Here is a 23,392-nt window from a genome sequence, read left to right as displayed (position 1 = left end):
CAGTGTGTGTAACAAAAACCCCAAAGAAGCCTAAAATGTTGCTCCCCAGTCATTATTTATTGCGGTTGACAAGATTTTTAAAAACTGCCTCAGGACTTTTTTTTAGGATAACAACCCCGAATCAGGGATTTGAATTCCAATAAAACAAAAAACAGCACTGCTTGTTAAAGGAGGAGAGGAGAGGAGATGTGTGCTGAATAATTATGCATCCTGTCTTAATTAGATCAACTTGTTCCTCTGTTCTGGCTCTTCTTTAAAGCTGTTGGAGTGGGGGAAATCCATGGAGGATTGTGCAATCGCTAGTTAGCAGCTGTGGTCTGTCATGGAGTGCTATGGACTGCTAATCCCATGATGCATTTTCAGTGGAGGCTACTTGTTATTATAAGTTTGGACAAAGAGCTGCTGCACTGTTAGTTCATTAGCACATTGAGAGAATAAGGCCCCTCTGAGAGTGCGTAATCACGTTCGTGTTTGGGGACTCGAGCAGCAATTATGTCTCCTATTAAACTTCTTCCACCTTGGAATTTGGATATGCGGTTCTGAATAATGCATGTGTTCAGAGAATTAATTAGCCCATATAACTGCTGCTGTCACACATTTCACAAGTGCCTGTTGATGTTTTGGAGGAGCTATCAAAACATCTCTCCCTCCATCACTGTGGTCTGTCTTGTCTCTGAGATGCTTTTACTGTCTTGTTGCTCTGGGCATTGTGTGCTGTAACCTCTCCTTCTGTGTGTCACTCTCTTGTCTCTCAGGAGTACCAGGGTTCCAGTGTGTTGGGCCAGTTCGTCACCAGGTTTATGCTAAGAGAGACGTCCAGTCAACTGCTGTCTCTACAGAGGTCCCTGCAGTGTGCCATGGAGGCTGTGGAGGAACAAAGCAGCCCTGCCCCGTCAGTACTGCAATATGACACAGTCTATACTGTGTTACTTGTACAGATTCCAAGACACCATCTATACTGTGGCCTTGAGCAATACTTACTCACCGGAATGAAATGCATTAGTGAAATAAAGAGAATTCCTCAAGTTCGCTGGCAATGTTCTGATTGCTGGCAGATCTCAAGGTTACAATTGTGTCAGGACAAAATATTTCTACATTCAGTGCCAAACCAGGAAGTAGTGCAAGTTTCCTGTAGCCTAATTAGTGTTGCCAACTTGGCCAATTCCTCGCTAGATTTAATGACTTGTCAGACCTTCGTAGCAACTTTATTTCTAAGAAGCGACTAATAACAAATTTAGCAACTTATTCAGACCATTAGGAAAGGGGAGAAATATATAAATTCATTTCCATTCATGACGCTCAGAGTTATGACAGTTCAAGGCTCTTCTGCCATTAGAGTGGGGTCTCTCCTCCTCTCTTCCCTTGTGCTGTGCAGTAGGTGAGGGTTTGATCGTAGTGAGCTTCTATGGTTACACTGACGCTCTCCCTCTCTGGATTGGAAGCACGAGGAAGTGGTGCACTAATAGTAAAAGTGCCAGAGCTTCGATTCCATTCAAATGTTTTGTTGAGGGTTTTTCTTTTAAAACGGATGCGGTTAAGTTGTAATACTTCCATTAATGTATAATTACATCACTGATACGTAATTTAGTGTATGATGTCATCCGATGACTTTCAGCAACTTTTGGAGCTAGTGCTAGCTACTTTCATTGCAAAAGAGTTGGCAACACTGCTTGTACTGCGACAAAAGTGGTGCATTTCAACACCCATATTACAATACTACGCAGTATGCCAGAAAAAAAAAAGTATTTCACATGCAGTATGCCAAAAATACTGTATCAGAATGTCTCACTGCATCCAGCCGCTATCACCACTCCCTTCCTGTCTTTCATTTGGTCAAGCTGTCCTCCCTCTGTCTCCACATTCTGTGTGAGGTCCACATCCTCCTCCTCTTCATCATAATCCACCTGAATATTACTGTTTGACCTGTTGAAAGTGAGATACCAGAGTTATGAAATTATTCAGTGTGCCCTGTTCCTCTGTCTTGTCGCAGCACCTCAGCAAAGGTCATCCTGTTTAAGTATACAGTTTAAATCAATCATTTCTTAAGTTTAAACTCACTATTCTCTTAGTTTTCCACCTTAACTCAATGAAGACTTCTTGAACCATAGAGCACAATGGACTTGGTAGAGGAAGTGCCACTCTGTATGTTACATTAGACATTAGGGCTGTGTATAGAGTGGTGCAGGAAGGAGTTCTAAAATGAAATGAGTTAGCATTTTAGCACTTAGGGTTCCCTCGTCTCGAAGTTAATTGTTTTTTTGAATTTTTTTGTTTGTGAGATCCCTGAAAACATGTCTGTGGCTAACACAAAGTTAAGAGACTCTCATGTTCTCGAGCGTGAATTTTGAAGCCTTAACATTTTTTGCAAGAGGCGTATGCTGACAAGTGGCTAAATGAGACGACAGAGCGTCATCATGCCGAACACATATTAACAGCTTAATTATGGTGGTGACGTTGAAATCATGTGACCGTGGTGTGGTTTGTTTATAGCGAATGCTTTTTGCTTCTAGTTATTGCATTTACAAAAGTGGCGTCAATTTGTGAAGATGATCTCGCTGAACAAAACATAAGTGTCATAAACTTCTGCTTGCGACAAAGCTTGTTTTATGCAAAAATCAAAGTCAAATGGAAATATCCTATTGGCTTTTTGTCGAGGGAACCAGGGCGGTTTTAACATCCAGGTTGGCCTGCAAAATCATCAGCACACTGTTGGCACGAATCTGGTGATATGATATGTGCCAGGATACAGGGATGACAATTCAATATATCGCAATACTGTAAGCAAGGGGATATATTGTGATCATTTATAATCAATTTTTTTGAAAACTATCAGTGCTAGCGGTGCGCCCATTTTGACTCTGCATGTTTCATAACCCTGTGTTCTTTCTGTTTCAAGAGTGAGAGGGCGGAAGATAGGTTAAAACACTGGAGGATGTAGCAGACAGGGGCTTAAACACAACAGAAAATTGCCACAAATCTTCGTACTATTTATGAAAAACTAAGTGTTTTTGAAAATCAGTTCAGTATTGCAAAATATAATATTGTGATACTCAAGTGTATCAATATTTTTTTTGCACCCCTATAAGACAGAACACAATGTCTAGATACATGAGAACAATGGAAACGAAAAATGGCACCCCTGCACTAGAATGACATTTCCTTTACCAGGTGTTGCACTATGCTGTACTATATATTGCACCATATTGTATTATAATATTCATTACCCCACTAGCCTGGGAAACACTAGTGTGTAGGCTGAAATTTGGAGGCAAAGACCAAAAAAAACCCTGCGAGTCATTTGTTGTTAATCAGGCTGATGTCTGACGGAGAGAACTGTCAATTAGTTCCAATTACTTTTGAGCACAGCCATCCATAGCACAGCACAATACTATACTTAATATGTTGTGCCCTTTATTCTTCTACATATTTTCCAAACTGCTGCAGAAAGCATCCCTACAGTATGATGCAGAGCTGCGTGACCTCTCTGCTGTTAAAAATGAAAATTGTCAGTGGAGACAGCATCTGTATAAGCAGTAAGAAAATCCCATTAATCATTGCTACTTCAGAGGCGTTTCTTCAGAGTGTGTCTTTCAACACAGAACTTTGGATCTGCTACATTCTCACAGTAATTCAAACAGTCACCTCAGTAATAGGCAGACAGCTTGAAACTCAGTATTTCTGTCAGAGAGCCTAACGCTTTCATTAAATGTAAATGTAGCTCATGGAATAAAAACAGATTCAAATTGCTGCCACCAGTTTGGGATTTGGTGAATCACTGAGCTAGGGTCACCGTTTAAAATGGTAAAATGATTGCTATTTTTTGCAATGGAAAATCCTGTACTTTCTACCTTCCTTGAGACATTGTAGTTCATTGAGAGTCTTGAGATAGGCTCCTGCATTTCTTTGATGCATCACCTATTAAAGAAAGTCAATGCAGAAGATGCTCAGAGAGACAATCCATCCAGGACGTTTAATGAGTATAAATCTATCTCACCACAGGTCAATATCATGACAAATGGCTTTCAAACTCTTTCAACCGACTGTTGACGATTTAAATAACAAGGATGCTTCCCCCACTTTCCCTGGCTACCCAATTTGGTAGCACAGCTGAGGCTGTCTGTTACACTGCGTGTGTCGGGGCTCAGCAGAGCTCTCCTCTCTCCCCTCTGGGTGCCACACTGGTATTATTGGAAATAATGGAGTGATTATAGCCAAGGTGAATTATTGAGAGGGGACTGGGGGAGGCAAAGGGGGGGGGGGGGGGGGGTAGAAGGAGAAAGGATGATATGGGTGGCATTGAAATACAGAACAAGTGTGTCACGGAGGACGAGAAAGCAAAGAAAAACGAATACAAAAATTAAATGAATAGCGCAGAATGTCTGAGATAAATGGAAAAAAAGGAGAAAGAGAGGGGGCGTCGTACAAAAGGACATGATGAGGATCTTTTAGGGTGTGAATAACTGTTAAGATTGTGCAAACAGGTATAGATTTTGAAAAGAGAAAGACAGAGTGTGTGAGCAGTGGGAGGGGCTGAATTAGAGACATATTGAGTTGGCAACAAACAGCTTATTTCTCTCTCCTCTGCTTCCCTGCAGTGGATTTATGGCTGTTGCAGTGGCCTTTGGGCTCCAGGCTGTTCTCAGCATGAGAACCTCCTAGCAATGCGCTCCCTCTGCGCTGTCAGTGTGAAGCTGCACACACAGACAGACACACACACATAATAACATGCACACACAGAGACACAACAAAAGGGAAGAGAGAGAGAGAGACACACACACTAACAAGAACAAATAATGTGCGTTTAGAGACACAGAGGCACACACGAGTGAAGTCACAGCATGCACACACACACACACACACACACACACACACACACACACACACACATTGAGAGGGTGTTGGTTGTGTCTCTAGTGTCACACATAGCCACACAAAGTGCTTGATGTCCTGCCCTTGACACTTTGCATGTACAGACGGGAATCGCTTTCCATTTACCACAGAGGTGGTGTGTGTGTGTTCTTGTACTTGATACATAGTGAGGACCCAAACAAGTGAGGACGTTTTTGGAAAGTGAGGACGGTTTGCCCAATCCTGACATCTTTTAAAGAGCTTTTTGAAAGTTGACTTGGTTTTAAGCTTTAGGTTAAAATAAGGTTTAGTCTAGTGTTAGGGTAGAGGTTGGGGTTAGGTATGTACTTGTGATGGTTAAGGTTATGGTAACGCCTCATTTCCAACACTGTTACCGTTGTTAGCACTCTTTGCGCTGCTAGCACTATCAGCTGCCAGCTGCTCACTCAGACACCTAAATGTAGGCGATCCCAGCTCAAGCCTTGTTTCCACTTATGTATGTGACTGGTGTCCATAGATCTATAAATATACAAATGATGCCTCTAGTGTCCAACACAAGGAAGTGCATTTCTTTATGGGTGGATAGAAACCTGATAGAAACTACCTGTGGTCGTGGGAGAGAGGCTAATTTTGTCAGATTTTTGCCATCCAGTAGTTTGGAATATGCGCTTGGAACATTACCGTGATAGAAACAGGATGTATATTGCATGGCAACAAATAAATTAATATGTTGGCCTGCCAGGTGTGCGCCATGTTTTGTGAAATATTTCAGTACAAAGACGTATGAAGGGCTGAATGAGTCATAATGACAATCTGACTGTATATAATGTGTAACCATATTTTAGCTTAATAACATTACTCATTACTGTTAAAACTAGATAAACAAGTATTTTTTAATCATACAAACTCACCAGCACAGGCAACTGAATTGAAGAAAATAGCCTGTTAGCCAGTTAGCAGCCTGTTAGCTAAGGTAGCACACTGTCATACAGTCTCAACGAAATCCACCGCAAAAGATCAATTTTTTTCAACGTACTTGAGGCAAATTCCGGACTGAATTATTACAGAGGGGAGGAGTTTCGCAGGCACATCGGATATCACAGAGATTCCAATAGGAATGAATGAATGAATGAATGAATGAATGAATGAATGAATGCCTCGTCTCCATACACATATGTAAGTGGAAACGAGCAGTAAGGGGCCAAGGAATGCATCATGTCAGTGAGGGTCCTCACAAAGATAGAGGTGTAAGAGTGTGTGTGTGTGCGTGTGTGTGTGTGCGCACACATGGGGCCATCCTTCTTAACACCCAGCGNAGAGGTGTAAGAGTGTGTGTGTGTGTGCGTGTGTGTGTGTGTGTGTGCGCACACATGGGGCCATCCTTCTTAACACCCAGTGTGTGGGTTAATAAGCACTGGTGTGTATCCGGCCCCTCTCTAAATGTTTTCACCTCTATTCTGGACACTTGCTGTTTATCTCTGGTTCTTGTGTCTCACACCGTTGACTTCACTCCCCATCTCTCCTTCTCTCTCACACATTAACCTATCTCAGTTTCTGATTTGAATCAATTATTAATTCATGCTTCCTTTGCTCTCTCCCTGCTTCTCTCTGTCTTCCTCTTGCACCCTGTCTCCAAGTCTTCTCCTTGTCCTCCTGTAGTTTAATTCCATTTCCTCTTCCTCATTCCCCCGTGTGGCTACCTCTGTCTGCCATATCTTCAATTTCTGTTTTATTTTTTTTCCCCACATCCCTCTGACAGTTGCTGTCTTTCTCTCTGATGTTTGTCTCCCTGGGTCTCCACTGCTGTCATGGCAGGAGAGAGGCAAAGGCACCGGAGCTGACAGCAGTACAGGGGAATGGCAGGCGGTGTGGTCGCAGGATCCATAATAACCTGTGCATGTCCCCGTCAGATCCCTGCTCTCGCATCCTGTCCACAGGTAAGAGGAAAATCCTATTTTATGTTAAATCATTTTTATTCTGCATAAATCCCATGAAACCAAAACTCAACATATTCCCTTATGTTTTACGCTTAATCAAAGACCAAACCTAACAATGTACTAATTAATCTCTCGGTACTCTCACACTTCTTTACTCGATTTGTTTCTTTCAACCCTAAGTCGATTGGTTCTTAAAGAAGATGTAATCTTTGGATGTATAACTGGAGGGCCCACTGAGCACAGGCCCAGGGGACCAAAGCAAGGCCTTCTCATGTAAAATATAACTTAAATTAACACATAACGACCATGAAGAGACTCAAACTGACCACAAAGTAGGGCTGCTCCCCACTAAGAATTTTCCTAGTCGACCAATAGTCGTCATTTAGGGCCATTAGTCGACTAGTCGCCTGCATGTTTATGATATTAATTTCATTATTAAATGATATATTTTGGGCAGGGCAACACAATGGTTTGAGTTGAAGGTGTGAGAAAGAATAGTATGAGTAACATTGTTAACACTGTGCTACATTACAGAGAAATACCAAACTGTACTANAAAATGATCCCACACTTTGGACTTCCTGCCCGACATGTTATTAACTAGCCTGTTGAATTTAACGTGACTCCTGTCTGACTGCTGAGCGTGGCCACTTCCTGTGTCTGTCCTTTCAAAATAAATTCCCACATGGTTCAGTCATATAGGTTTTGATTGATTTTGACAAGGCGCAGCTCCTAATAGAGTTTCAGAAGCTTTTTTTGTTTTTGTTTTTGTTTTTCGCGACTAAGGGCCCTTTGCATATCTGTGCCCAGGGGCCCATTGTCTCATAATCCACCCACGCATACATTNTGATTGATTTTGACAAGGCGCAGCTCCTAATAGAGTTTCAGAAGCTTTTTTTGTTTTTGTTTTTGTTTTTCGCGACTAAGCGACCAATGAAATCTTGCCGACTAATGACCTTTCTGGTCGACTAACGTTTGCTCGACTATTGGGGGCAGCTCTACAACAAAGAGACACAAAACCACAGAAAGATACATGATTACAACTACAAAGAACTACAAAGATACTAAAAAACACCTCAAAGTCTGTGTGTCTTGCTCCTGTGTAGGAGAGGTGGCAGGGCCCTTTGCATATCTGTGCCCAGGGGCCCATTGTCTCATAATCCACCCACGCATACATTTGTATATATATATAGTAGTTTTCAGCAATCATTCCTCAAACAGGAATAAACAGTGCATCTGCTGCAGACTATTTTCTAGTGAGAATCTGTGACAGCAGGATGGTTTATGTGCGACTGACTCAAAACAAACTATCATGCACATTTTCATCACAATGCAGAAACATTTCTCAGTGCAATTATGTGTTTCATTGATGTGTTTTTAAACTCCGACTGAAGTTAAATTGCTTTTTTTATCTGCTACGTATCTGCTCTGTAAATCACTTGTTCTGTGTTGTGTCCCAACATTTCCATTAAACTGACAGACACTTTCCCATTTTGAACCAGCCAATCAAACCTTGTGTCAAGCGGTGACGTCTGCGTTCTATCATAGGCAGAGAGCAGACGGTCACACTGACCAGACAGCAGCCTACACAACACAAGAGTCACAGACTTTGAGCAACCCACACCAGCTTTCCTGCTAATGTCTCCTTCTTATCTGACTCACAAACATAGACACACATCTTGTCCTGCAGCTGAGCTTGTTGAGGGAGCCTCCAACCAAACATTCACCGAGGAGAGGTGCACTGCTGACATCAGTTTGCAGGCTGGATAGCTCATTAGCTGCTCAGCTGCGGCACGTTAAAGGAAAATCTCACCCCAACTGATAATTTGTTCATCAGTTACTTGAAGAAAACTTTTTTTCCCTTGTATGCCTCTACAGTGAACAAAGATAAAAAAAAAATGCCTATGAATTGAAGTTACAAGGGTTCACATTTAATAACAACAAAACTATATCAAATACTCTCACACAACCTGCGCAGTATAATCTAAGTCATATTCACCCAGTTGTATGCTCAGTACTTCAAACACATGCATTTTTGCTGAAACCTTGATATCTAAAATAGATAAATAAGCAGCACTGGCACACTACTCGTTCTTGTCTGAGACCAGAAACCTCTTAGCAAAAATGCATATATTGAAGTATTCCTTTAAACAGCATGTAAACGTACCTGAGATGCTGATGTGTTTGTCCATGGCATTTAGCCTAGTCAGGAAACAGAAGTTTGTTTCGCTCCCATTTGGACACTGACGCAACCCTCCAGCAGGCTGAGATGGAAAGGAACATTTCTAAGATTTTGTTTTTGACAATAAAAACTATTCATAATATATTTAAAATCAAGTAGACATTATTTTGACAACATAAAGAAAAGACTTAAGGTGATTTCAGTTGGATTAATACTTTTTAGACAACAGTACTGTCCTACAAAGGCAAAAGATCTTAACTCACCAGAGTGTAGAGGAAAAAAATGACACATTTTTATTTTATCTTATTTTATTTTTTGTGTCCAAATGAATTGTAGGCATAATATTGAAAATGTGGCATTTTTTTTATTTATTTTTTTAATTTCTTTATAAAAAAATCTTGAGCTCAAACTTGACCACTGACCCTCATACTTAATTCAAGGTCCTGTGCCTTTGCATTATATGCAACAGAATAAGATGTCTAGCCAAAGCAAAAGTCAGTAACTGTCATTTTATCTCTCACTTTGTTGTTGATTACAGTGACACTGAAATGAAATGAAACTATCCACTTAATTTAATATAATAGGAATAAGAAGAAATCAATCAGTTCCTTGAGCTTTTTAAAACCACTTTACCATAATTATCTTTTGATGGCATATTATCAAATCACATCATTAGGACCAAATTGGTTAAATTAATCTTTGTATTGAATTAAAACAAAACCTTGCAGTATTATTTTTCCTGACTTTTAACATTGCATGTTGCAACACCTAAAACGGTAACTTTATGCATGAGTAAACAAAGCACTTTAAGTGCAACAAATCAAAGCCAAAAAACTTTTTGTACTTATGGGAAACATAACCCACTGTTTTCAACAAAACCCAACATAGGAGACACAGGATATTTGTCCACATCACACAGCAGTTCTTTATTGTTCCACAAAGGACAAAATGTCATTTTAGACCAAAATGACGTTAAGGTCTGCACGGCAGAACAAAGCTCCATGGCACAAAGGGATAAACACTATTAGGTTTGTCAGTGTGTGCAGCGTTGTATCAACATCAGCCTACTTGGACAAATTACACCATACTATAAATCAACATTCCAGACATCATGATAATTAGTTTGACATTCCCAACAAAGCACATCAATAATGAAATGTACGTTTTATTGTGGTCTTTTGGGGGTATCGTGTTCAGTGGTGTACACATGGACTATTCCCATCACTGTCATCACAAGTATATTGTGCATAATTAGAGCTGCTATAAGCTCTCTCTGAGGGCTTCTTTTTCTCCTACACAGATCATATTGACATTTTCTAGAGACCGTTGTTTTATGTTGAGCCTCATTTATTTTCTTCTTCACTGTATTGATAGACTGAACATCAGATATATTATCCCACAAGGAAAATGAATGATCCCTAGCAGTCAGAAAGCTTAAAAAGGATCTGTCATTGCACTACATCAAGAGTTGGATTTCTGATTGTACACATAATAAGAAGTCTAAACCTGATTTTAATGAAACAGTAATCGCCATATAGGTGAATGATTCTATATTATTTTGCAATAATTATTTCCACTGAATCCTTTGATTTTTTTGAAATAGGAATAGATATACTGGTATGTGACATGTTCTTTTTTTAAAGCCGTTTCTACAGGGAGCCATTTTCACATAAACCCACTTCTGCATTGCCCTCTGTGTCTTTGCCCTTGTCAGCTGATGATACCATCTGTTTGGTCATGACTGAATTGGGTCTGTTGACACCCATGAAATGATTAAACACAGAGAGGAAACTCTCAGCTGTCTTCCAACTCTGCAGTATATATCAATACTATAAAAACAGACTGTTGCTTTCCTCAAACAAAATCAGGAGTAGTAATACCAACACTCTCTCATACTTCAACGACAGCATAGGTCGAATTCCGCTGATTTCGTAAACGACTTACGTGACGTTATATTTCCAGTTAAATGGTCGCAGTTCCTCTGCTAAAACACCCGGTTAAGTTTATCAACAAAAGCATGTAGTTAGGTGTAGAAAAAACGTCATGGTGTTTGACATTAAATAAGTACTTTTACCCACAATGCAATGTCACATACGTCACTAGTGTAGCATGCTACACATACTAGCATGATTGGCTCCATTGTTATTAAAAGAAATCAACACTGATTTTGGGAAACAAACACTCGTCTCCTGGGTGAAAGCCCCATGTTTGTTTGACCCACCCAACCTATCTGTGATTCTTTGATATTTGTACAACAGTAAGTGAACTTTACTACTATAGCCACTAGAAGATGTTGCCTTACAATAAATGTAAGTATGAGCTCTAATGAGCTGCTTGCACAGACAACCTATGTGGTTGGTTTTTTGGTGAGAGCGGGCTGAGTGCAAGCCCCCAGAAACAGTTTTGGGCTTTGCGGGCAATTCAGCATAGTGACCAAAAGTGAAATTACACTGTTTGGGTCCGTTGTGTGATGCCATTGGTCCAAAAAGACATTGTGAAAAAGACATCTGTAAATCAGCGGATACAATTTTTTTGAGCATCCCAGCCTCCACGAAATGACTCGTTTCACCATCAAGATTTGATCCATTTGGTCTGATAACATTTCAAAAGTCTAGAAGAGCCACACAATTACATCATTCTTGTCTCCATTCAGGTTAGTGAAGTGCTAAACCAGAAGGTAGCTGCTCAACCGCTGTAAAGCCCTGATCACACAGAGGGCATTTTGTAGGTTGCAAAACATGAGGTGCACTGCACTGTCTGAGCAACACTTGCTGCAGCTTTTAATTTTTGCCAGGCAACCACCCTACCATGTCCTAACACTAACCTTCCTGTGTAATCAGTCTACCATTTTTGTTTTTCACAGTAATCCGCGGTTGAGGGTGAGACGCTGTCAGTAAATAGTTTGTTGGGCACAGGGAAACGGAGATCTGTGTGGGTACATGAGACCCTAATAAAGAGGGTGGATCACAGGGAGTACCACCAGTTGGTCCAGGAGCTTTGCATCAATGATGGCCTTTTCCAGGCATATTTTACGATGACTCAGGGGCAGTTGGACAACCTGCTGTGTGTCGTCGGGCTGTATAGCTCTCGGTATCCAGCATCCGCTACAACCAGTTTCTCCTCAATTGTCTGCCAACTGTTAACTTGTTGTTGTGACCACCGCAGAAGGCCCGCCTCTCAAATCATCCAGTTGGACAATGGGGAAAAAAATGGGGAAAAAAGAGATGACGTGGGGTGTGTTTCCACTCTGAGTTAAAGTTTTTTCAACTTGAGAAGCCAGGCATGTCGCAACTCAAAAACCACAAGCAAAAAGCTTAATTCTCATTGAAAGCAATTTACAAAATGGTGTCTCCAGCTGCTAAAACTGTCTCTGTGTGATCAGGGCCTAAGTCTCTTGTGTGCTTGCTCTTTGGGCCCCAAGGTGTGAAAGATCTGGGTAATTTCGTACGGCTGAAATTGAGCTTTACTGGCTTAAAGGCGCTGTATGTAAGAATGTGGCCAAAACGGTTACTGCACTCAAATTCAAAATACTGCCGCGAGTCGTGTCCGCCCCCCCTCCCCTACAGATTCGAGGTTGCTGGACAGCGGCACGCTGGAGACTGATTTGTTTGACCGTGGCAGGGCAGCATTGCCGCATCCTTGATCTTCCGTTTTCCAGCGGACTGTTCGAGCAAGTCCGGCTTGTGCTTCTGCTAACGCTGCTGCCGGGATACAGCTGAGGAGACTGCTAATGCTATGTACCGGGACACTGCTAATGCTGCTGCCGGGATACAGCTGAGGAGGAGCCGGCTGCTAATGCTATGTACCGGGACACTGCTAATGCTGCTTGCCATGCTGCTGTAGCTCAGTCGTAACTGTAACTGATGCTGAGACTCTACTGACTGCGTGACTGGTAGACGGTGGTGGGTGGCGCAACAGGCCAAAACACAAATTCAAAACATAAACATGATTGAAACATCATGATGAAATGTTTAAATGCGAATATTCTGGCTGTACTATTGTTGGCGTTGAGATCAGTATGTTTTATGAACATTATTCCTTAGTCTCTGTGACATATTAGGAGGATTTTACGACTATTTGCTTTAGATTTCTTACATATAGCTCCTTTAATTTGCCATTGAGCAACTTCCATAGGGATGAAGAGGGCCTCACATCCAACACTGTATCCAGTTCTCTTAACACATCCATGACTGAGTAATGCACAATGGAACTGGGACACAGATTTACATTGTTTTGGGTCATTCTGATGATTAACTGTCGTCTCCAGGTGTGTGCGTGGAAGATGGAGAGAACTGGTGCTCTCAGATCAACAGGCTGCAGCAGCTGCTGGATAAACTGGAGTGTCAGGTATGAAACTCTTGTTTATGTATATTTTCAAGTGGAATAAAAATTGAATCTGAAAGGTTAAGAAAACACGAGCGCAGAGCTTTTATATTTTTGACCCTCTCAGCCCCCATAGATTAGATGAATGCATATTTTTCCACTGAATACTATCTACCATCAACATGAAATGTATTAACTTTGCCGAACAGGTAATGGAATCAATTTAATAGGAAATAACAAAAGCTGTGCGTGGGCTATTTGTTTTGCTGTCACAGACCTGCCACCTCCTTTTAAAAAACATATTCATTATTAAATAAATTGTGACAAATTATGCGGGGAATATGCAAAATAGTATCGCCTAATGCATTAGCTTTTCAAATATTTTGGCGCATAGAATATTAATGTGTTAAGAATAATGAGAAGTACACACTGCAGCTCTGCAAGCTGTGCAGATCTTAACACCTGTGAGGCTGCATTCATATGATCGAAAGACTACTTAGGACACGTGGACTTACTTGAATAGTTAAATGTTCTGTTTTGATCATTATGTCTGGGACAAGGCGTCATCTTGGGGCTTGAATGGTTTTAGTTGTGATGACAGCCTGCAAATGGACCTTTTGTGTGTTTTTACAGTCATTAACATCTTATAAACTCTCTATTATGTTGTACATTTCTATTGAATTTATTCACTGACAGCATAATTTAGAGCATGTCTTCGCGCATTTGGGGAGATAAGAAAGAGCAAAGGGTGCATTCACATCATGTACAAAATGATGGTTTTCTAAGAGGACTTCTACAGATCTGTGTTTCTGTCAGACACAAAGCAATCACCTCGCCACCTCTCATTTCTCATCCCGTGTCCTATGACCTGTTCTCACCACCACATCTCAAATCCCCTTTACACTCTCCTGCCACGTCTCCTTCTCATCTCATTCTCTCTCCGTCTGTTCTTTTCTTTATTAACTCCTGTTATTCCAATCTTTTGATGTTCATCCATCCACTCCTTTCAGCCTCTCTCAGAGCATTTGTCTCTCTCTGGCCATCAGTTTTTCCCGACCTGGAGGGACTCTGAGCGCAATATCAAAACAATTCATAACCTGCAGGATGTTCGGAGTGCAATATCCATCCCCACACTTCAATGCCACCACCATCACACATACACCTTCTGTCCATCTCTCTCCCCGTACTCTGCTCTCTCAGATGTAACAGAATGAGTTTTCTGCCTCAAAGGTTATGTTCCCCGTGTACACACACACACAAACACGCACCAGAACCACAACCTTTAAGATGGATACCTCATTCTGTTTTACTACCTACACTGTATTTCATTATTCATAGCATCATACACTTATAGACTATATGCTGTAAAAAGCCCACGGATATGTTTGGAGAAAAAAAATCAGTTGCGATGAACATGTTATCACTTGTTTTTCTTTAAAAATACAATTTTAATCTACTCTCTGGAGTGTGGCTACGGCTCATTTCTTTGCTCTGCTATTACAGTTATAGCTATAAGAAACACAATGGCATTATTGAATAAATGGATGTAACCTTTATAGCCCTGTAGGGAATTTGTTTCACACAACAGTGTCTGAAAAATGTCAAATCACACACACATAAAGCCAGATATCATGTAACAGCAGAGCAACAGAACCTTTATTACAGCAACATTTACTTTGCCAATTTTTATGCACCCATTTGTCCCTGCAGCCTTCAAATGGGTGCATACTCCCATAGGTGCAAATGACTGCAGATAGGGTGTAGATATGCTCAAACCATCAGCACTTATTTGCTCTCATGTTACCAAAATGCTGTAAAAAATATTTTTGTACTGACTTATGTTGAGTATGTTGATCAATGATGATCATCAATGACATTTCTTATCCGCATGTTTACCAGACCTGAAAGCTTCTTCTAATACTTGATACCTTCTTGTTTCAGGGTCCCAAGTTGGAGCCACTGAAAGAGGACACACTGGCCAGCACATACAAGTCTGTAAGTCAGCACTGATACAAGCATTTTACTTTTTACAGAAACAGTTCACCCCCAAATCTAAAATACACATTTTCCCTCTTACCTGTAGTGCTGTTTATCAGTCTAGATTGTTTTGGTGTGAGTTGCCAAGTGTTGGAGATATCAGCTGTGGAGATGTCTGCCTTCTCCCCAGTATAATAGATGGCATTTGACTTGAAAATACATTTAGAAAACTTTAAATAAAGTACACCCACCAACTGTATCACTGCGCAGAAGGAAGCGGGCATCCTCTGCAAGCTCACCTAGCACCACTGAGCTGGCTAATGTTACAGCTCAGCCAAGGAGGATGCAATTTATGTTTACATCTCCCGCTGGGCACAAGCCTCTCGTCCATGAATAGATGCAAGCGTCTCTTGGCGGGTGAAGTTCGGTAGAAAGAAAATAGTTCCTACATGAAACTGCTCACAACAAGGTCTGTGGTTTATCTTCGACTTTATTGTCCCTAGAGGGCAATTAGTTGCACAGCAAGTAAAAACACACATAAAAAGACACAAGAGGACACATAAGACTATAAATACTCAACAATCACTGAGAACCAAATGCAGTGATCTGAAACAACAGTGGTCATCAACAACAACAACAACCATCATCATCATCAACATCATCACCATCACTCATCACATGATCATAACAAGAGTAACAACCAGCCAAAAGTTCGACTCTTGCCTCTGCCCTGCATTCAAAAGAGAAATGGCAGTAGGGCTGAAAGAGTGCTTCTATCTGTTACTCTTATCGGGGGAAATCTGAGCCGAGAGCCAGACGGCAAAAACTGAAAGTTGGAGAATAAGCGGTGGGAGCTGTTGGAAAAGATAGCTTTAGCCCTCCTTCCTATCTGTTAATGAAACATGACAGGATTATCTTGAGTAACCGGGTCATGATTTCTGGAAAGAGACATTGCTGTTGAGTCTTTCAGAGCAGAGTGCCATCTAAATCCATTATATCAGAGAGAGGGCCGACATCTCTACGGCTGATATCTCCAACTCTCTGCAACTCACACCAAAACAATCTAGATTGTTAAATAGCACTAGAGGTAAGATGAAAAACAAGCATTTTACTGAAGTGGTGCATGGATTGCATCACAAGCTGCTACACACAGGGTGTTATTAAAGCAAGATGTAAAAGCTTGATCATTACAACACAAACTTTTAAGTTGATTTTTTCCAAGATTGTTAATGTTGCATTGCCACACACACACACACACACACACACACACACACACACACACACACACACACACACACAAGAAACAAGGACTGGTTTGCACAGAAACCACTCCATATAAACCAAACTAACATTTTACAGACAGCATCTCACAGCAATCAAACACTCAAGGTCGAACTGTGCAGTGAGGCCTCTGCATTGCAATGTTGAAATGTGACACGTCTCTGCCTGGAGCTACCGCGCAGCAGAGTTATTATATAGAACAACTCTCTTATGTCAGACTGTGCAGCGGCTTGATTACGATGATTGCTCCTCACTGTGCAAATCAAGTGGAGTACAAACTAAGAAAGACGTTTAGTGGATGATTGCTGATTAAAACAATGTTTTCACATTTTGTTCTTTTAAACGGAGCCACACTCAGCTCTTTTTCATGTTACATTAATTTTGCATACATCAACATAAAATAGAAGAAGTGCACAGTTGAGTCGCTGCTACTCTGTCTAGACTAGATTACTTTATGCAGAGCATTTCACCACTGCCAGCATGAGTCCCCTCTACGTATTTGACTTGTGACTCTGCTCCATTAACACCCCCTGCTACTCCTCTTTTTACTCCTGATTGTGTACACCTCCAGTAGTTCTAGTATCTTCCAAAAAGCTGACAAAATATAATTTAGACTCTTTTCCACCTGCGCTCAGCAATTATTCTCTCCACAAAATGCATTTTACTCATCCTGTTTGCTCGCTGTCCCCCTTCTAAATGTCAAGCAGCGCACCTGTTCCATCCTCACACCAAATGATACCACAACCTCCTGTACCTGCAATTCTAATGTCTGGTTTTTGGGGGCAAGGCTCTACCCATTCAAGCTTATTCCAGCTATGAAAATCAATACACGACAAACCTCAAGGTGAAAAAGTGTTCAGCAGGAAGCACACAAGGGCCAGCTGACGTTTACAGGGTTCTCCTCAACAGGAGAGAGTAAATAAAAGTTGATGTGAGTATATTTGACGTGTTCACACATGGACAAAAGACGTTACTGACTCATGCACTTGAGAGGTAGAAATGGTGTGAAACACACACACAGACAGGTGAGAGTGTTTTGTTAGGAGTAGCTATGGTGACAGTTATATCAAAGTGCTTATAACAGCAACAGTGAAGTGAATGTTTTTGCATGTTTTCATACTGGTAGAAAAAAGGAGAATGGTAGAAAGTGTTTCTCTTTCTCCATTTCTTTAAGGAGTTTAGAATAACCCTTTTAAAGTGATACCCTGCAGTACAAAGCAAGCAATACTGAAGTAGACTCTACAGGTCTACAAAATCAGGCAGGCAAAACTCTCGGCTTCTGAAACACTCCCAGTGTGGTGTGATACAGTGAGGAGGATGAAATAAAACCAGGTCGCTAGAAGGCTGTGGCCGGTGGAATTTCCCCTTCCGACTCCCTTACAGTCAAGATGGCAGCAAAGATAGCAGAATAAATGTATCATTTATCGTATCTAACTTTAGTGGATCGTAACATATCAGGTATGGAATAACTTTGTTGATGCTCCAGTTCAAAATGAGATTAAAACTTTCAGTGGATGTCAGTTTTTAAGCCACGATGAAGGCCAAAATGTGGCCTGCAACAGATGGTGTTGCTTGTTGTTTTTAGCCGAACCAGTTTCGGGAAGACCTGCGGCCCCTAGCGGTTGGTTAAGAGGAGTGAGAAGTCAGCTGTCAATGACGATATAAAACAATCAATAAAACAGGTTTTTCAACAATTGACCCTTCGCTCCTGCCCCCAAACACAGACTGACCAATCATAACGTAGCTCAGGCCAGGGTGCGACAACAACACAGCTGTGCTCCATTGACTCTGATGCTATCGTTTCAGATTTCCTTCATTTTCAGGCTGGTTTTGTGGATTTGGAGCTAAATGTTGTGTCTGGGGCACGTCGTGTATTAATGATACTCGTTACCTGGAGAGGTTGGAAAAAGATACACGTTTCCAAAATCAAACCCTGAAAAGTGTAGGGTTAGCTAGCTAGCTACTGAAGATATAGCCTACTGAATGTATACACATGCTGCTTTTGCTTTTTAATGATTATAACAGTGAAACAAAGACCGACCCTGCTGTACAGGAACCAGTGAAGGGAAGCAGGGAAACTTCATATATTCATTGTCTTGTGTGGCGATCAGCAGTGATGTGGTGGTTCACTTTTACACTGTGATCTGTAGCCTATAGTTCGGCTTTAGCTTCTAACTATCTTTGTCTTTTTAACCTGTTGTTGCTGCTGAGTCAGTTTGACATCCTGGATATATCCTTCAAACACAGACTGTAGACCCCTCTGTCTGCTTCTCTCTGGAAGCACTGTTTCAGCTTTACAGAAATATGATAATATTTCTTCAGGGAGTGCAGTTAGTTACAGTGTAGGCTCCATGCTTACTCTGACAGCTTGTCGGACCATCACAAAGGGGCGGGTTTAGAGAAAGGTCAATTATGAATCACAAGAGATCCTTGAGTAGACAGTCATAAATGTGCATATAAAATACTAGGCTGATCGGTCCAGTAGTTTGCAAGATAAGCTGCAGACAGACAGATACCATCACACACAACCAAACGCATCATACCCTCTAAGCTTATCCACAGGGCTACATATGTTTTCACTCACCTGCAGTGGAGTCTGGTTGTGTAGATTGTTTTGATTTTATGTGCTGAGGTTTTAAGTATCCTCATAAAGTTCCTGCCACTGCAAAACAATTGAGCTGAACATAAATTTGCTCTTCAAAACACTGAAAAACTTTTCACAGGTTCTGTTTTTGGCAGAAAGATGGTCAATGACAATGCTCCACAGCAAGGACTGTGTGTTACTCACTTTTTAAATGTCATTTTTAAATGTTATGAGCATCATAATTTAAATTCCATCCTCCACTGTATTGAAGTGGCCGCAAAAATCTCAGGATATTTCAGAGATTGATATCTCAAAACTAAACCTTCATGGCACCCAAAATATGTCTTTTTGTCACGAAGGTGAACCGACCTTTCAAGGCAGATTCAAGTCTTCGGAAAAGATAAGCCATAAGATGAGTTTCACTTTTACTGGTTGCCGCGGTGACTCACTCTTGCATTGAGTTGTTGAGAAAGTAAAGAAGGCAGCAGGTAGACGTGCTGCATCGTGAGACCAGGCAGAGGACCTTAAAGTTCAAGCCCGGTTTCCCTGACGAGGACACTGAATCAATGACAGCTGCGGGGATGTTGCTCGTTAGCTGGCCACATCAATCGATGCAGGGGAAAGAAAATATGATTTCAAAGTATCTTTTCTTTCCCTCTGTCAGGAGGTCCATGGATTGATATGGAAAGCGGGTGTTTTACGGAACAGTTTCATGGTACATTTAGTTGACTGTGCTGTCGTTACTTCGCCGGCGGACTTCGACGAACAAAGTGTGAAAAGCATCCTGCGACACTGACTTACTGTAAGTTCAGATTTAATTGAGAGGGGAGAGCCAGCTGTTGTTGTCAGTGTCTTACGTGAAAAAATGACAGCCCAGATGACACTGATGAGATGTCTTGGCAACACAGTTATTACAGTGCAGGTACAGCGTCAGTATACTGTTATGAAATCATTTTGCTGCGTCTTCGTGGCTTAAAATTTATGAAATGTCCTTGAATCTCACTTAACTTTACAGTCAGTGTCTCCATCCTTCTTTCTGCAGCTGTTTGCACTCAGGCTTTCAGATATATTGACAACTGAATGTACTGACAAAGTGCCTTAAGTGAGAGCAATACCAAGTGGTGTACCATTTGTGTATTTATATCTCATCAGTTGTTGGTGACAGCGAGATACGTTCCCTCAGGAAAGTATAATCAGTCTCTCATCAAATGCTTTAAAAGTATCCATGTTGACAATATCTGGAAACATGCCTGGACCTCGGAGGGAGGGGTATGAGCTTGATGCCTCCTCAGACACACGCACAGAAACCTGTTCTTCCTCTGGGCAGACAGTTTGTCGTCCCTTCATTTACTCTCTGTTTCTTGTCTCTTCGCCAACAGAACATCCTGCTGGTTCAGAGGCAGATGTCAGTGACCGAGGAAGATCTGGACAACTTCCGGAAAGTCCTGAAGAGCTACATCGATGCCACCGCAGCCCACTCTGACAACCTGCAGTGAGTGTCTGTGCTTGTTTTCGGGAAAAGCAATATATTTTTTAAGCATTGTGTCAGGCTCTGCTGCAGAGGTAGCTTTTTGAATATTGAGACAGTGTTGAATCAGGGGTTTGAATTGTCAGTGGTGCCAAAGCTGCGTGAGTAAACTGAGGGAAAAGGATGGAAAAGTAGTGTTCATGGAAAATTCCCACGAGCATTATATCATCTATCATCTATCTTAGATGTTTTAGCAGCTTTTATGTGACCCCAAACTGTGAGCAGCTTGACTGGAAATTTAGCCCAGTCTCACTCCCGAGGTGTCCAAATAAGTTGCTTTGGCAGTGTTACGATAATGACACATCAGGCTTTCAACAAACGCCAATGTAAACCCTTGTGCATCATTATAGACTGTATAAAATAATTGAACATAGCTACCAGGATGTCACCCACTGGTTTGTGGACTCCCTTTGAGGACTTGGCTGTGACCATGTTTGGGCGAGAGGGTGAAGCTGTGGAGAAGTGAGGGGTGGATCTGACTCATAGACTGTAACTACACCTCGCCTTTCACTCATAAGCCCTGTTTCCACCAAGCAGGTACAGTTCAGTTCATTCTGTAAACATTTTTTCTGTTTCCACTGTGAAAAGTTGTGGATGGTACCAATGGAACCGTTCCGTACCGTCTCCAGTTTTGGTTTCCCCTCTGTTGGCGTACCTAGCACACAGATCTGGTACTAAAAGGTGGAGCTGTGAACACTACAGTCCGTTGATTGGTCAATAGCGGACGGTCAGGGCTGAGTTGTGGCTGGTTTTGTAACCACTGTAACCAGCTTGTTCTGTTTTGTTTTAAGTGAGGTGCAGACTGATAGAGGAGGAAATACATTGAGTGCTGGATGGAGCAGTGAGTGACAACAACCCCGCCCACATTTAAGAGTACTGTTTGCAGTGGAAACGCTAGGGTCTAGGTACCATGTCTGAAGGGTTACTTTTGGTTCCAAAGGTACCATACTGAAAGTGTTTGGTGGAAACAGGGCTTAAGTGGCTCTGTCCTTAATCATGCATACCAGGCTGTGCACATGTTTATTTTTGGTGTAAAGTTGGGCATTTTAACATGGGGATCTATGGGGGTCAACTCACATCAGGAGCCAGCCTCAAGTGGCCATTCAAGGACCTGCAGTTTTTGGCACTTCTGTGTTGAAGTAATTTTTCTGCCCCATGAGTCGGCTCATGTCACCAACGACAACCATGATCTTTTCCTAACCCTAACCAAGTAGTTTTGTTGCCTAAACCTAATCACAGACCCCTTCTGCATCAAGATACAATGCAAAAGGCTGTCTCCAGTGTAGTGATGCAGGCGGATTCTGCCCAGGTGTCAAAATATGACGAGTCAGGATGAGACCACTTTGGAAAATTAATTCAGTAATAACACGTTTAATAATAATTTATTATTCTCACAAAGTGACACTGTCTTTAATTTATCTCATGGAAATTAAGGCTTAATTGTCTTTTATGCCGTCTGCTGTCTTGCTTAGTTCTGAAATCTCTCAAAAGATTGAAACTTTTTCATGTCATGTACCCTCACTGAGTGCAAACTCTCTTTCACTTTGTATCCTCTTCTTGCCCCACTCTCCTTTTTTCTTCTCCACCCTGCTGTCAGTGTGTCCGTTCAGAAGCTCCCGGGAAAGTTGTGTTACATAATGTATGAGTTCTGGCAAGACCGCATCTCCTGGATGAGGTCAGTATGGTGTGTGTGTGTGTGTGTGTGTGTGTGTGTGTTGTTGTGTGTCAGATATTGGCAGACTGTTTGGCACTCTTAACTTTTTGATGGAAATGTTCCCCACCAGTGAAGATGATGAACAGATGGCCCATCTCTCAGTTCGCACACACACACTGAAACACACATACACACACACGGAAGTATCTTAAATGGTTTTAAATGGTCGTACACATATCAGTGTATGAATCTACACAGACCTCTTTTGTTAAGTAGAAATGTGGTTTGAAAAAAATGAAAGACTTTCAATGACAAGTCTGAACGTTTATATTTTTTGATTAGTCAAATAAAACAGTTGATGGTAACTGTTAGCGTCACACAGCTAACATTCCCTAACAGTTACTAACTAGTTTGATGACAGACTTGAGCCTTTCTTTTGTTGATGTGAGTTTGTTGGGAGCCTTAAACAGCTCCATGTTGGATGTTAGAATCACGTCTATTTGTCACTTCCATAAAACACACTCAGCATTTATGGGAGTGAAATACTGTTCTCCACAGATCAGGGTGTGGTTTAATAATATAGGAGACACATTTAAAAACATACATAATACCAATTGGCCACTGCTGCTGTGTTAGCTCATGCTAACCAGGGCAGACGTTGACCTGACCTTCAGTGCTGTATGTAATGGCAGCATCAGAAAGTTTGCTACTTTTTCTTATGTTAACTTTGAAATTATGGATTAATAGGCTAATTGGAGCCTAGTTATTCAATACATGAATTTCAAAATGCACTTTTGTCTGTTGTTGGCCAATTAACATTTCTACATTTCTGTTCTTAAGTTAGACTTCTTTTTTTTTTTTGCAAATATTCGAGTACTCTGTAATAATTTAAAGGATGTTCTCAAATACAGAAGTAACTTAAAACGCCCATCCCTAATTCATATATGATGTCACAATGTTGGTTGGTCCAACATCCCATTAGTCCGACGTCCCATTGTTCCGATATGTGATTATACTAGGCTATACTGTATTTGTGTACCATAGAGGATCAGCAAACACAACAAAAGTAGGCTACTGGT

At 41.3% G+C, this 23,392-nt stretch overlaps 1 protein-coding gene across 1 annotated transcript in view; it reads left to right on the top strand.

The window, feature by feature from the left end:
- The window catches only part of necab3 (N-terminal EF-hand calcium binding protein 3), a 77,114-nt gene that overhangs the window by 44,757 nt on the left and 8,965 nt on the right, over positions 1 to 23,392 (top strand). The window contains exons 6-11 of the mRNA XM_050037239.1: positions 756 to 892; positions 6,664 to 6,785; positions 13,234 to 13,313; positions 15,231 to 15,284; positions 20,511 to 20,623; positions 22,257 to 22,334. Coding sequence (XP_049893196.1) covers positions 756 to 892; positions 6,664 to 6,785; positions 13,234 to 13,313; positions 15,231 to 15,284; positions 20,511 to 20,623; positions 22,257 to 22,334 — 584 coding nt within the window. The remainder of the gene's footprint in view (positions 1 to 755; positions 893 to 6,663; positions 6,786 to 13,233; positions 13,314 to 15,230; positions 15,285 to 20,510; positions 20,624 to 22,256; positions 22,335 to 23,392) is intronic.

The sequence above is a fragment of the Epinephelus moara genome, chromosome 24 (genome assembly GCF_006386435.1).
Source record: "Epinephelus moara isolate mb chromosome 24, YSFRI_EMoa_1.0, whole genome shotgun sequence".
In the NCBI taxonomy this organism is placed as follows: domain Eukaryota; kingdom Metazoa; phylum Chordata; class Actinopteri; order Perciformes; family Serranidae; genus Epinephelus; species Epinephelus moara.
Note: the sequence above shows the minus strand (reverse complement) of the source record. Positions and strands in the feature narration are given on the sequence as shown.